The sequence below is a fragment of the Aythya marila genome, assembly GCF_965140915.1.
Source record: "Aythya marila genome assembly, chromosome: 1".
Classification (NCBI taxonomy): Eukaryota; Metazoa; Chordata; class Aves; order Anseriformes; family Anatidae; genus Aythya; species Aythya marila.
The window spans coordinates 181381986-181397785 of NC_139042.1; the positions used below are offsets into that span (position 1 = coordinate 181381986).

General features: G+C 36.3%; 1 protein-coding gene across 4 annotated transcripts in view; it reads left to right on the forward strand.

Annotated features, from left to right (window-relative positions):
- The window catches only part of CFTR (CF transmembrane conductance regulator), an 86203-nt gene that overhangs the window by 52354 nt on the left and 18049 nt on the right, over nt 1–15800 (forward strand). For 3 of the 4 annotated variants that reach the window (XM_082756358.1, XM_082756357.1, XM_082756359.1), the window contains 4 exons: nt 41–120; nt 6245–6395; nt 7522–7749; nt 9217–9317. In XM_082756358.1, the coding sequence (XP_082612484.1) occupies nt 41–120; nt 6245–6395; nt 7522–7749; nt 9217–9317 (560 nt within the window). Of the gene's footprint in view, nt 1–40; nt 121–6244; nt 6396–7521; nt 7750–9216; nt 9318–12358; nt 12535–15800 lie in introns of those variants that run through there. The other variant, XM_082756360.1, reaches the window with a different exon arrangement.

Sequence of the window (15800 nt, forward strand, 5' to 3'; positions counted from 1 at the left end):
TTTAACTATTTCTTTACTTTTATTTTTTCTTAATTCATAGGTAGCATACTTAACAGATTCTCAAAAGATACGGCAATACTGGATGATTTACTTCCACTTACAGTATTTGACCTCATTCAGGTTTGTAGAACAAAAGTTCTAGATTTTGCTCTTATAGTACTGTAAAGTTTCAGTTATAAATCATGGAAAAGAAAAATTATTATTTTAATAATGATGTGATATATCATTTAATCATGTTAATAAGAACTGACAACCAGAATTAAATCCCACCATTCTCTTTCTTTCAGTCTGCATTTCTGTTTACATAGCTGCTTACCTTGTTAGTCAACTTCATTGCTTCTTTTTTTTTTGAGTTCTTGCTCATTGTCTACCTCCACTGTTTGTGCAAGCCATTTATAAGTACTCAGGCTCAGAAACATTTTCGCCTTGCAGTTCTATTCAGTACAAGTACTCCTGCTGCTGTCCACATTCAGCTCCGAAGATGTAAAGGGCATTCTTTGATTTCTTTCAGTTATCTTTATTCAAGATTAATATTGCATTAAAAATGCAATTCCTTTGATTGCATCCAGTCATTTTCATGATATTACCCTTCTAGTCTCTTCTGTTCCCAGTTAGGTAGCATCAAAATTAATTTACTTGTTGTTTTGTTTTAATGTATTTTCATTTTTTTCTGTTCTCTTATCTTCTGTGAAACTCTTTCTGGCCTGCTTTATTTGGAAGTTTCACCCATGGTAATATGTTTTCAACTCTAAGTTGGGCAGTTCTGATTTTCCTTTTCCCTTTCTTCTTTGTTTCATTGTTCTTTTCTCTTTTCTCTCTCTCTCTCTTTTTTTTTCTTTCTCCTTTTTCCCCTCTTTTCTTTCCTTTTTTCTTTTTTTTTTTTTCCTTTTTTACCATTTTCATTTTTTTCCTTTTTCACTATTTTTTTTTCCCCTTTTTCCTTCTTCCTTTTTCTCTGTGATTCAAGCCAAGTCTGCGAGGCTAGCTGTGTGTGATGAAAGAGAGCTTTAGGAGGAGGAATTCTTTGGAAAAATTGTATGTCTTAAGAGTTGTAGAACTGCAGACTTTCAGAGTGGTGTTTCTTTTTTTTTTTTTTTTTTTTTTTTATGGAAACACTTGTTTCCAGCATAACTCCTGGGAACCTCCATGCATTATAGAATCTCAATGAGTTTTGAATGACCTTTCAAATCATTCACTCTGAAGAGAATACTGATGAAATACAGAGAGAGACAATTCCTATGCTTTCCAAGGAGGCCACCTTTGTTTGCTCCCAATACTGCCTGTTCTGAGACTCTGTGGCCCTATATAGATCCTCAGTAGCCCTGCTGAAGATCCCCCTCAGTAGCGCTAATGCTACAACACCATTCTTTTCTTAAATAGAACATGTTCCTGGAACATTTAAAAAATAAAAGGAAATGCATCCATGGTACTCCTGTTCTTCTCTCCATTTATGTAGGAAACATGCAAGTCAGATTCATTTATCACAAACACTGTGCTGCAGTCTGCTTGTCTCCATCTATGAGTTTGCTGATTTACAGTCCTTACCAACATGATGATCAGTTCAAAACCAAGTCCCTTTTCTCTATATCTTCGTCAGTAATTGATAAATTTGTCTTATGACTTTAGAGAGGACAGTGCAGCTCCACCTTAAGAGGTTCAAGAAAATTACAGCACTACTTTGTGCCCTCCTGAAGTCATGGAGCTTTGCTGAGTCAGTATACATGGACATTGAGCCACTCTCTGAGTCATTGATGTTCAGTGTGATCAGGATTCACTGCTGTCTTTTCTGCTGTGGCTTTTTTGTTTCTGATGTTTTGGATGTGCCATGGAGGAGATATTTGAAGCTTATTTTTGTTAGTCTGTCTCTGTGTCAAACCCTGACTAGTTTTTCAGGTTTCAATGATAAGGAAAACCACTAGATTTGGCTTTTCCTTTCTGGTGCCTTTCAGAAGCTAACCTATAGTCTTAAGATCTCACCTCTGTCTCCTAAGTCTCAGCTGCAGAGGTTCTTGGATATGCACCACAAGCCACCTTGTTTTCCCATGTTCTTCTAGAGAAGATCATTGAACCTACCCACTGTCTTGAGCACTTTTGATTTGTCATCCCCTCATAAAATATTTCTGTTAGAATTCAGACTTGTATATTCAGACTTGTTTGGCAGCTTCTGACTTCCAGGAACACTGCAATAAAGGTCAGATTAATCTGAAAGATACAGAGAAGTTACATGTACGACTTTCTCTTGATATGATGATTATCACTGAATCACAGAATGGTTGATGTTGGAGGGAACCTATGGACCTAGGACCTGGGACCTCTCCAATCTTTCTGCTCAAAGCAGGGCCAACTGCAGCCATACTGAATTTTGGATATTGCCAAGGGTGGAGACTCCTCAGCTTATCTGAGTGACTTGTTCCAGTGTTTGACCATCCCGTGGTAAAAAAGTTTTTCTTACGTTTAAGTCGAATTTTGTAAATTTTGACTTGTGCCCATTGCCTCTTGTCATTTCAATGAGTGGCACTGAGGAAAGTGTGGCTCTGTCTTCTCTGCTTTACTCCAAATACCTGACGACATTTAAATAAATATAAATTCTAAATATATTTATAAGATATTTTCTATAATTAGAGATTAAATACCATTAGGTATTTATACAAACTAATAAAATCCCTCTGAGCCTTTCCTACATAAAATTAAACAATCCCAGGTCTCTCAGTCTGTCCTCATATGTGAGATGTTCCAGTCCTCTATCATCTTCATGATCTTTCACTGGACTCAATCCAGTATGTCTATATGTCTCATACTGGAGAGCCCACTCCAGTTACTGTCTCACCAGTGCTGAGGAGAAGGGGGAGATCACTTTCCTTGACTTTCAGGCAACGTGGCCTTCTCTGCTGCAGGGATGTGTTTACTGGCTCATGGCCAGCAGGACCCACAGAACCTTCCATGAAAAGTCAGTCTCTGACCTGTACTGTGGCTTGTGGTTATTCCTTCCCAGGTGCAGAGATCTACAGAAAAAAAAAAGATTTCTAAGTCTATTGGGATGACCAAATCCAAGTCTGAAGGAGATGGAAACTTGCACTAGCCTTCAGTTTATGGTTGCTTACGTTTGTCATTAGGATATGCAAATGACTTCAGAGCTTTTCCCAAGAATTTGGCACAAAACTTTAGAGTTGATTCTCATTCCCTCTTCTATGAGAATGAGATGACTCACGTGACTCTCATGTTTAGGGACACTGCCTCCTTCTTTGTTACAGCAATGGATGTCATGATGCATTTTTTTCTTAGGACTTCTGTGAGCATTAGACATATCCTCCTTTAACAAAGCATGGTTCTTCATCCAGGATAAATGAGGCCCCAGGATTTCTCTTCAGTCACTGAGATACACCCAGTTATGCAAAAAGGAAGAAAACCTAGTAAATTTTACATCAACTGCAAGAGGGAGCATGTGTGATGTTTTCTCTGACAGCTATCTGGCCTGCTTCCATATATTTTGAGTATGAATTATAGCCAGCTAATGACTGCAGTAGCATTGCAACCAGCTTAAACATCTATCTGTCTTCTACCAGTGTACGTAGAAGACAGGAGGGGTCTTACAAGGGGGTGATAATTTTTTTGGAAGTCCTTCATATAAGGTGCTGCTAGTATACATTGGTTTTCCCTAGGGTTTATATATATACATATATATATATCATATAATATATATATTTCATATATATATAATATATAAAATAAGTTTTGAGACTCACACAGAAAATTACAGTGAACTCATTGGGCATTTATAGCTATGGTCTTGACTGTGTTTCCCCTAAATTAATAAACCACCTTTGGTTAACCAGTTTGACTGCTGCTGTCTTTGCCACTCTGAATGCTGGCTGAATTGCTGTCTCTACCACCAGCTGTGTTTTCCAAAATGATGACACAGAGGAAGCACTGGAATGTGTCTCCTGGTCTGGCCTCTATCCCAGTCCTGAAAGCTCAATCTCCAGGGTTGCTGCAGCGCTGCACTGTGGTTCTTAATTGGTCCACATTAACTCTCTGCTGGCGTTCCCTGGGTATATACTAATGCAGCCAGCTTGTTTTTATTTTATTTTATTTTATTTTATTTTATTTTATTTTATTTTATTTTATTTTATTTTATTTTATTTTATTTTATTTTATTTTATTTTATTTTATTTTATTTTATTTTATTTTATTTTATTTTAATTTGTTACTGCTGTGTTTTACAGCAAATAGCAACTTTTGTTTGACTTCATACTTATCTATAAAAGCACTAATTTTCATATTCAAATTTTCATATTCATTTTTCATAAAATAACTGTTGGGCTGGTAGTGATAACTATATGGCATCATGGTGGTCTTTGCAAAACTTGGGTAAATGATGGAAAGGGGAACTAAAAGAGCCACTGTGTGACCGTCAGATCTCAAGTAACCTGAGAGCTGTATAATTTGGCTGATATCATTTGAATAAGTCATTCTCTTCTTAATAATTTAGGATACAAGAGGTACTAAATTCTGCGGTTTGAAATAGTGAGTAACATAAATCCATTCTTGTGTTGTTACAGAACAGAGCTATACAGCCTGTGCATGTGCTACTAATGTGTGCCAGCATTCTTCTAAGAGAAATGGGAAAGTAATGAAAGAAATCTGTAACTGCTTCATCTGCTAAATTTTATTTTATTTTATTTTATTTTATTTTATTTTATTTTATTTTATTTTATTTTATTTTATTTTATTTTATTTTATTTTATTTTATTTTATTTTATTTTTCATGAATGATCAGTGCTATGATTGTATTGATTATATTTCTGATGAAAAGAGAAGGTAGGAATTTTGAAACATTCATAACAGTGAACAGTAGCTTGTCTGTGAAAGGCATCAAACTTGGAATACTAAAAATATTGCCTTGAAATCATGTAGATGTAACAGCAAAACCAAAAACTGCAATTTTCTTCTTAATGTGAGATTAGCTTTCCTCTCCATCTTTTTCTTTGCTGAGGCAATGGGCACAAACTTGCACACCGGGGGTTCCCTCTGAACATCAGGAAGCACTGCTGTGCTGTGGGAGTGACTGAGCTGCCAGCACAGGCTGCCATTCTTGGACATCTTCAAAACCCCCCTGGACATGGTCCTGGGCAGCCAGCTCTGGGTGTCTCTGCCTGAGCAGGGGTTGGGGCAGGTGGCCTCCAGGGGTCCCTGCCAACCTCAGCCTTGCTGTGGTTCTGTGAGCTGGTCAGTTAGAGTGATGTTTCAATGTGATATTCATCTTTGTCAAAATTGTCCATTTGCAGTTGTTTTCAGATGATAAGCTTGCAGACAGAAGTAGTTGTTTAGTGTGAAAGGTAATGCTCCTATATAAAGCAGACCTTTGCTATTCTGCATACATGGATGTATCTGTTTTTCACCAATTCAAGTACAAGACAGAAACAGTCCTAGTGCTTAAGGTGCTTCCAGAGTAAAGATCAAGACCTGATTTAGCTAAATCTCTCTAGAGCTACTGAGGATGAGGTCTTAGGAGAATGGTAATACTTTCTGGTGGGTTAAATAACTTAACTCTGGAATGATTTTTTTTTTTTCTGTTTGTCTTCTATCTCCTTAATACATGTTTGTTTGTTTGTTTTCTCTCCTATGTAATTTTTCATACCACAAGTTCTCTTATGACTTATCTCCTGTCTTCTGATCAGAATGACTATAATCACTAGTTTCATATGTAGGTTACAGTCCCTGGGACAGGTGCCGATGTACTATTTCCCATTTTTCCTGACCCTTGGAAAAACTGATTGCCCCAGAATCTGCAGGAGACTGAGTCTCAGTTTCTGACAATCTAGCACACATAGCCTAGGAAAGACAGCTTCAGTAGGCTTGGGAGGTGGCTGCAGATACAGCAAATATCATTCTTAGAATTTTAACTGGAGAGTGAGTACAGAGTTGTTGTTATTGTTGTTTGTTTTGTTTTGTGTGTAAGAGTGGCTTCATAATTTAGAAGTTTGCATTACTTGCTGTACTACAGAAAACATTTCTTCTGTCTGTTAGAAAAGATGACAGTCATTCCTCAATGTCATAGATCTGGTCTCAGTTATTCATGATCTTTTCACAGAGGCTTGTTCTCAGCTGCAAGTCATACGTAGGTTAGCATTTTATGGTTCTCAAAACAATACATAGTTGCCATGGGAAGGAGATTCATCATCAATCTCTAGTCTATCAAATGACAAGTTTACTATATCAATAGTATTTTTCTTTCATTCTACAGTTAATACTGATTGTGATTGGCGCTATAACAGTAGTCTCAATATTACAACCCTACGTTTTCCTGGCATCAGTGCCTGTGATAGCAACCTTTATTGTGTTAAGGGCATACTTCATCCACACTTCTCAGCAGCTGAAACAACTGGAATCTGAAGGTATGAGCAGAAAAATTAGTAGACTCCTAAATCTGCAACAAATCAATTGAGAAGTGATTCACCCTTTCACCTCTTCTTTGCCTTTTCTCTTGTAAGATGCTATTGTCCCTGCAAGCAGAACACAAATCTCCTTAGGAGCACTGCTGCTACTGATCCAGACAATACTGAGTGCTCTGCTGCCAAAGAGCAATGGAGAAGACCTATTTAAAGCTGGGCTTTATCACCACTGCAGCTGAAAACAAATAAAGTCCTGACATACAGATTTTTGATAGTAAACTTAACGTGAAAAAATGTGGTCAGGCTTTTTATGTGCCCCAAGAGTTTCTTTCTTTATAAGAAAAAAATACAATGTCTGTATATTTCTTTCATGACTGCAAATAATTCTTATTTCTGAATAAGTTATTTGACTAAATTTCTTTTTCTCCCCCTACTATAAAGTCTCATATACCCCATAAAATGGAAGAAATGATTCTGAAGTATGGGTTTGCAGATCAGGACTGTGGTCTGGCTTTACAGCAAACTGGCAGACCCTCGGTTAGTAATTTGTGAATCTTAAACACTGATGATCATCTTCACTTTTACTCATGCATAACTCTGAACGTCCTCAGATATAAATTTAAATTACTTTCATGTTCACAGAGATCCACTATCGTCTCACCACTTTAAACAGATTGTGCAAAATCTGCTTAAAGTTACCACCATGTCAGTAGAGTGGAATCCAGGGCATTACAGTACTCTAGCTGTGCTAAGCAAACAACAAAAAAACCCACAACCTTCACCTGATGGACTTTGCAGAACTGTAGGAATTCATTTTGGCTGGGGAGGAGCCTTCTTTCCCTTGTGACATCTTACAGCAGACCAGGAGTTACCCCAAGTAGCATGCCAAATATGAGGAATTAAAAGACACTTTAAGTGTCTTCCTGGCAAGACACTGAATGGAACTTCAACCCATTCCCACAAATGCTGTTGTTGTATAGGATGTTGTTGCTGGGATTACTTAACATAAATTAAACCAATGATAGTAGTTACACTGCTGAGAGTTAGAGCACAGGGCTGTGTATTTTTGTGATATCAAAGGTATTTTCTTATGAGTGTTTATGATGTTTCTTATTTAAACACTTTATAGCTCGGAGTCCAATATTCACACATCTTGTTACAAGCTTAAAAGGACTATGGACGCTGAGAGCTTTTGGGAGGCAGCCGTATTTTGAAACCTTATTTCACAAAGCTCTGAACCTACACACAGCAAACTGGTTCCTCTACCTGTCAACGCTGCGTTGGTTCCAGATGAGGATAGAAATGATTTTTGTTGTCTTTTTCAGTGCTGTGGCTTTCATCTCTATCGTAACTACAGGTACAGTAACTTTATCTTTACTGGAATACTGAAATGCAAAACTTGCTTCTGCTCAACAGCTCAGCTGTAGACTCTTCTGATGGAAATAAATCATTGTACAGTCCAGCATACATTGGACTCACTGATTTATGTCAAAAAATTGAAAATATGATTTACTTAAAATAGAAATTATACAATCTTGTCTGCAATCTGCTGTTGTAGAAGACTCATAGAAAGGATTAGTTTGCAAATAATATCTGAGGGGCCAGAACTTTCTTTTCTTGACTCTGATGGTTATAAAAGTAATCCTGTGGTTTCTAAACCACATTAATGTAACCAAATGAGTGTACCAAAAAGTTTGGATGGTGATTATCATCTGTATTGCTTGACGTTGTTCAGTAAATCAAGGTTAATATTCCTCCCATTTTGCAAATGCCTGGGTAAGACATGGAAAGTTTTAATGATCTCTTAAAACCACATCAATAGCAGAAGTACTCATTCAGTTTTCTAATTCCCACCCACTGACCTTTTTCCTGATGTGAAGTATTGCAAATTCCATTCAAAATATCCATCAAAATGAGATAAGACAAAAGAGAATGGCTGTATACCTTATTATCTTGCTTGCATTTGAAATGCTGTCTGTGGCTGGGCCAGGTGTAGCTAGTCATGGCAAGCAGTGTAGGAGCTGAAAATTCCCAACATGTTGGAACAATTCAATTTTGTGGAAAAACTCAAAACTCAGCAGGTTTAGCTACAAATAAATTTTAATACAAGTTTTAATTCAGTATACTTTTATTTTGTAAGTTTTTTTGTTTGTTTGTTTGTTTTGTTTTGTTTTTAATCTTTATTCTCAGGCAGTATACTCCTTCTTCCCAGTTTTACATGGAAATTTTTATTCAGGATCTGGATATAGTTTAACTACAATGAAAACTGATGAACAAGGAGTTGCTGATTTTGTGAATGAGGTTATTTTTTCTAACAACATCCAAATGTAATTTGATCATATTTCAGTGTTGAGAAAGAATTATATAAAAGTGCACATTTCATCCAGTACTGTATAGTGTATGAAATATTATCCTCTGTTTACTGTACTGGGAGCTCTTATGACTCTTGGAAGGGAAAAGAAAAAAACACATACTTTCTATATGAAAATGTGCATCTACAGTACTTTTGTTACCTAGGAGACTTTTAATTCCTCTAAGATTCATAGGGAAACAATATTGCATCTCCCCTTTTCATTTTTTATTTTGTAGACCTAGTAGTTTTTTTCTCCATTTTTTTTTTCAGGAGTTTGATGACTAAACTGTGAGTCTTTTTGTATTATCAAAAAACCCATGTTTTCTCCATAAAATAAAAGAGAGAATTTGAATATGTGTTTTAAGATGTTATATGTATCTTATATATTGTATTTGGTATATACATATTATTTTCCTGATCTCTGTTAGCTTTTTATTTGCATATAAATTGAATGTATTTTTCTCTCTGCAGGTGAGGGACTAGTCACACTTGGCATTAGTCTTACTTTAGCCATGAACATCATGGGAACCTTGCAGTGGGCAGTAAACTCAAGCATAGATGTGGATAGCTTGGTAAGCATAAATTGTGTTGTGCTGTTTGTGTTGAGGAATTGCTTTATTTTATTGATTGTGGATGTTCACTGAGTTATTATCAGACTTGTATGCCAATCAAACCTGTCAGGGAAGTTCTCCTTATACCATTCGCAGAAACCTACTGGCTTTGGCAAAGCACCCGCCAAGTTTTTCTATGATCAGAAGTATTCCTGGACTAGAAGAGAGAACAGCAAATACTTGCATTTGAGGATTCAGATTGCACATGTAGCAGTGATGGGAGAACTTCGGAAAGACTTGGTGTTGTTTTGTTACGGTTATATATCTAATCAAACCTTACTTGGTTGACTTAAGGACTTTGCACAGCAGATCATAATGAATGTGTTTGAGCTCCTTTCATGCAAAATTAATAGTGATAGGCATTTTTCCTAGACTTACTTTATGGTCTTTTTCTGGTTTCATTTAAAATAACCTATAAAATAAGGCTTTGGAGTTGTTCTTGATTATCTCTTTAATTTGTGTAGTTAGTTCATTAGTTAGGACTGACTTTAGGGTTTAAGGCAGAATATTTCACATGGTCAACTCATCATCATTTATTTGTTGAGATGTGAGAGGCAGACAGGAAACTCATAAAAGAATATATTTATTCCTACAGTTTTCATCATACATGAGCTTAAATGTATGAAAGTTTCATATTTTATTTTTAAGTTTAATAATTACACTTCAGGCATTCTAGGGTTCATTTTGGACAGAAGAATTCTTCCAACAAAATTCAGAAGTCACATAAACTGTAATTACATCTGTTAAAAAATTCTGAGAAAAAAAAAATCTCCCACATCCAGTCATACCCCCTCTGAATCCTAAATTAGCTTCTCAAGTCAACTATTTTGGCACTGGGAAACAAACAACTTTTACAGGAGATCTTGGAGACCATTAGATCCTGATTAGCTGAAATGAGTTATTTAAAAAAGAAATGGGGCAGACGGTGACAGTGAGGGAATATTTGCCAGTTCAGCGTTTTTTTTTAAATAAGTAATTCAACTACCCTCATCCTGAAGGAAATCCTTAAGAGCCCTAAAACTGGGAATTAACCACTTACAACATCTAATCTCTTGTTTATGTGTATGATTAGTGATAGTCCAGAAAGCTGACTTCCATTCAGGGACACATTTTTTCCCTATCCACCAATTGTTTTATGACGATTCTTCCTTGAGTTGTTAGAATAGCCTGTCTTGAAGGGCAAGCAATTCGTGCAAGAGCTTTCTTGACATAACTGCAAGAGCAGCTGAACTGCAGCTCTGTGACCAATACAAAGCAAAACATGCCATTGGTAAAGCATGATGGTGACAGCAACATTCAGACAGCTCTCTTGCATAGTATTTTAGCCCTATAAGGCGTAACGTTATCATTTGAAATACAACAATCTGTATGAGAATCATATTTAGCTATTATACTGCTTAATGCAAACAGATGACATTTCACAAAAGAGCAACTGAAAATCTTACTGTGGGATTCAGAGGGTGATGGACACATTAGTGTTTTAATAAAGAAGAACATCTCCTTTCTAAAATACACTGATGTATCATCCATTAGTAGCAATAAAGAAGTAACTTCATTCCCTTTCCAAAGTTGCAATTTGCCTTAGGTGTTTGTGAATTCTTTTCTCTATATTAAGACAAACCGGAGTACTGGAGCACCGGTTTCTATTAATGACAAGTTCTATTAATGACAGTCTCCTAAGTTGCCTTAGTTTATGGACAGATGGTCTGGACTTGTTTTGTCAGTGGATGGCTGCCCATCCCCATCGCATGGGTGTTTAAGTATCTCATGTGCTAGGCTCATAGATATTCCTGTTTTTCCTGACATTCAAAAGCTGCTTTTGTGCATGAAGAAATAAGAACAGCTTCATGGTTTTGAGCTAATACTGCCTCACTGGGTGATGCAGTTTTATTATTTTCTATACTTTGTATTGTCTACATTTCAAACTTCTCCCCCCCTCCCCTCCCTTTAAAGTCTTTTACAGTCATTTGGTTAAAGATGGCCTGCAAAGCCCTACATGTGTGCCTGGTGTAGTGCTCTGTTTTGGTTATAGTTCTCCCAGGGGGTACTCCAAAGCTCCCCACAGTACCAGACCAGTAAGAATTGATGCATCTCCATGTCTCCAGTAACACATATGCACACACTGTTCTCGATGACGTTACTCCTGCCCTTCTTTGAGCTGTGACATCCATGCTTACCAGCCGGCACACAAGTGTGCCTGAGTACTCACAGTTGTAGGTGGTGTCTTTGGTTGTCAGATAAGCTGGTATTTTCTGCAAGTGATTGAAGCCCATTGCTGATGACACAGCTGCTGCAATTAGTACATAACATTAACCTTATGCTGATTATTTTTTACAAAATATGCAAGATATGGGACACTAGAGAAATAAGTGCAGACAAAAGGACAGGAAGGTAGGAGAATAGGTAAACAGGATCATGTGAAGAAGGAAAAAATGTACTAGAAGAAATACTGGTCAAAGAGATTGGTATGTGGCAAATTTGACTTAATTCCATGCAGTCTCCTTCTACAGCTTTCTGTGATGCTGGCATACATTTTCAAGCAATCTGAGTTTCTAGTTTCTGGATTTTTGTTTTACATGCACAGATATACTCTTCTTTGAAGTGATTTCTGTTAAATCTTATTTGGTTCTAGCTGAAAAATCCCTATTGTCTTTTAATACCCCGTAATGGTTTTGGCATTTTGTTCTCTCAACTCCTGATACTTTATCTACTCATTTTCTCCTTTTTTTTTTTTTTTTTTTTTTTTTTTTTTTTTTTAAACATATGTTGGTCACTCTGACAACTATCCATTGTTTCATTTAAAGCTAACAGTTAGGCTAGATTTATCTCCTCACTTTGATCATTTCTACTAAAACCTCTTTAGCTGGTCTTCTTTTTTTTTTTTTTTTTTTTTTTTAAATCCCACCAGGCAGTCTCATTACATACGTTTTATATATATATAAAAAAAAAATATATATTTTTTTTCTCTGTAAGGAAATAAAAAACAACTTTTTCATTAACAGATGCCTTCACAGATAAGCATTGGCTAGTCCCAGTGGAATGTTAATGCTTTATAGCCTCCTCCTTCACTGATGTGTATCCTGCAGGAGCAGCACTAAAACTGGGAAGGACAATTCCTTTTATCAGGGAACAAGAAGTTGCCATGCTTTCACTGTTGCCAAGATTACTCATGTAAGGAGATATAAAAAGAATCCCCAAAATAGATATTAAAAACACTCTTGCTAAACTTCATAGTGCCCCATCCTGTACATCACTGATGCTGAAGAATTATAGTGCATGGTAGAGAAGGGAACCAAAGAAAAAATTAGGAAAAATAATGTTGCTTTTGCAGCTGGTTTTCATGCTTTTGTTTTTCCATGCTATTTCTCTTTGAACCTGTTTAACTGGTAATTTTTAACTAGGAAATGATCTCTATATACATTTTGCTATGGTCATCAGAAAACCTGAGAACACTGTTAGTCTAGTAAAACTTTAGAAATTGTAAAATTGACTTGACTGTATAATCTGCATCATAGTGACAGCTCTCAAAATGAAGGGCACAGAATCAACAAGAATCTGTGAGAACGTTTTCTTTTCTGTCTGAAAAGCAATACGTGAAAGAATAAAAATATCATTAGAAGTTTGTACTAAGTATTTCAATTTTGCAGTTTGGAAGAGGATTATATGACCTGTAAGTGCAGCCAAAACATAACAGCAAAATATAAGAAACCTTGGTAATAACATATGGTCTGCCTGTACTGACCCAGTTTTCACAATGACTAACTGCACATTTTTTGTTTGTTTGTTTGTTTTTCACAACTTGAGCCATTGGACCAATCCCTCATAGCGTTTCTCAGATGCACGCTGCATGTTGTGGGTGGCCTGTTTTTGAGGGGCTGGTGTGTGCAGCACTGCTGTTAAACACAGTGCCTATCCAGTTTGGAGAAAGTAACTGCTCTTTCTAGCAGAAGAATATAGGGCCTTATGAAATGAATAGTATTAAGTTACTTGTAAAAGAATTACTTCTTCCACAATCTGGAAACACAGGTTACATAATTATATTATGAATTCTCATCCAACGTTAAGAGTTTAAGTGATATTAATGAGAAAGTAAATTAAAGAATTTGTAATGTTATTAAAATTTCAGTAAAATACAATTAGGCAAGGCTTAAAATAGTGTATTGTGAACTAGACATTTTTAGCTGAAAGTAGTAAATATACTCCTTTATTCTAAAGCATTAGTTGGAGAATGTGAATATAGCAGGTAAATTGCTGATGGGAATAATGGATAAGAAACTTGCTGTCACCTACACTATACCTGTCATTATGAATGACAGAAGATATCTGCCAGTGAAAGGAAGAATGGATATCATTGTAAAATGTTGCTGACATTTATGCTGAATTCTGCCCAGATCTAAATCATAATGCAAATTACAGAATCGGGAAAGCATCTTTTTGAATTGATTTAAAGTATTAAGTTGTCTAAAATATCCTCACGTGTGAAGTGATTGATAAATCTGTCAGGGGAGCTTGGAAACAGAGATTAAATTTTCTGTTATAAGGTAAGGCTCGTTGGCCAGATGTCTTCCTAGCAGATTTTAGCTATTTAGTAGTAGGATCTTTGGGGCAGTTACAGAAGTTCATTGATCTTGACAAAACCAGGAAAGAATACGCAGTATTTGTGAAGCTGTGATATTTCTAAAAATGTAAGATTTCAGGTTAAAAAAAAAAAAAAAAAAAAAACAACAGAAAAAAAAAAAACTGCAACTAAAATAAATGCATGGTGTTCATTGAGGGGGTTTACTAAACACAGTCAGACAGGAAAACAATTGTCAGTCTTGTCCAAGGTCCTTCTGTTTTCATTACCAACATGAGATGCCATTCATATGTTAACATGATGAGTACCATGCCTTTCCATCTTGCACACTAGTTGAGATGGAAATTGTGATTGATAGGCTTGCATGTTAGCATGCCTTTCAAAACTTCTGTCACAGTTTTATTTCAAGGTGATGAGAAATGAAAGCAATTTTCCTAATAGTTCCTGGTATTATTTATATTTGCTTCCAAATTGAAAATCCACCTAACAATATTTCAATCTGGATCAAAGAGCAGGAAGGAATGATAATACATCAAGTAGAATGAGTTTACAGAGGGAATACAAAAACATTTAAATAAGGTCAAAGACGTAAAAATAGATTTCCATAATGTCTTTAAAGAGAGAGATCTGGGAGTACAGATTAGAGAACAAATGCTAATAATAAGGCCCAAATAGTCCTGGATGCAGTAGCAATGTGTGTATATATTTACTTACTTATCTTGTACTTAATTGGACTTAATGACCAATAAGAATTGATACGGTCTTATAGCTTACTCTTGCTTTCAAAAGTAAAATGTTGGCAAAATAAAGACTGTAGTTAACTCAATCAGGTGGACTAAAGTGCATAGGAACCTGGTTGTAGAAGAAACTCATGTCTGCTTGAAGTGAGGGGTTGGAATTTGTTTCCTGTGTAGCATGGGAATAGCAGCAGGAAATTATGGAGACTCTAAAACCACTGGTATTAACAACATTCTCCAGAAGCATATTAGTAATGAGAGTCTCCACAGAACGAAAACAAGCTATGCATTGGAGATCAACAAGCATAAAGAGAAGCACAACTTGACAAAATCAGAGTTAGATTTGCAAATGGCCCAAGCTTTAGACAAATACTTGGTCTCAGTTTTCAGTAATGACAGTGTTTAATATTGGGAGTCGGAAGTGGAGTGGAAGGTAGGAATGGGATTTATAATCTCTGAACGGGAAATTACATGAAAAACAAACAAACAAACAAACAAACAAAAGTCTAGCTGTAGATACATAATGCAAATAAACACCTAAGGTATAATCCTGGTCTCCCTAAATTTCCTGTACAGTCAGTGGAGAGTTACATACACCACCACTGAGTTGGTCCATCTAAAAGTGGAGTCTTTAACTGAATGTGATTGGGTTCTGCAGTTGGGCATTTCAGTTTAACCTGTAAAACTGGGCTGGAATAAGGCAGACCAATGCACTCATACTGGGTGGGACTGGACCCAGTTCAGAGTTCATCGCAGAGTTCAGATAGAACTGTCTGAGAAGCTGGAGATCTGGTAACTGCTGCTTTAGATGAACTCACCAGTCTGGCAGTGGTGGCACATGATAACAAACATTACTTTCAGTTAAAAAGGAGAGATTAGAAGTCACTGATGCCACCAGCAGATTGTTAGTCTGATGGCAGAATCTTCAGAAACTAGTTTGAAGAAGTAAGCAAAGATGCAGTGCTTACAGAGGGAATAAACTCAAGTTTGCTGAAATTAGGTTGTGTCAGACTAACCTGATAACTGTGTTTGATGATTTATTTTCCAGACAAAAGTAATGCAGTAGATCTGATCTGATCTGTCTTCTGGAAAGCACTGGCTCTAGCTGTGTTTCAGAAATTATATAAATGA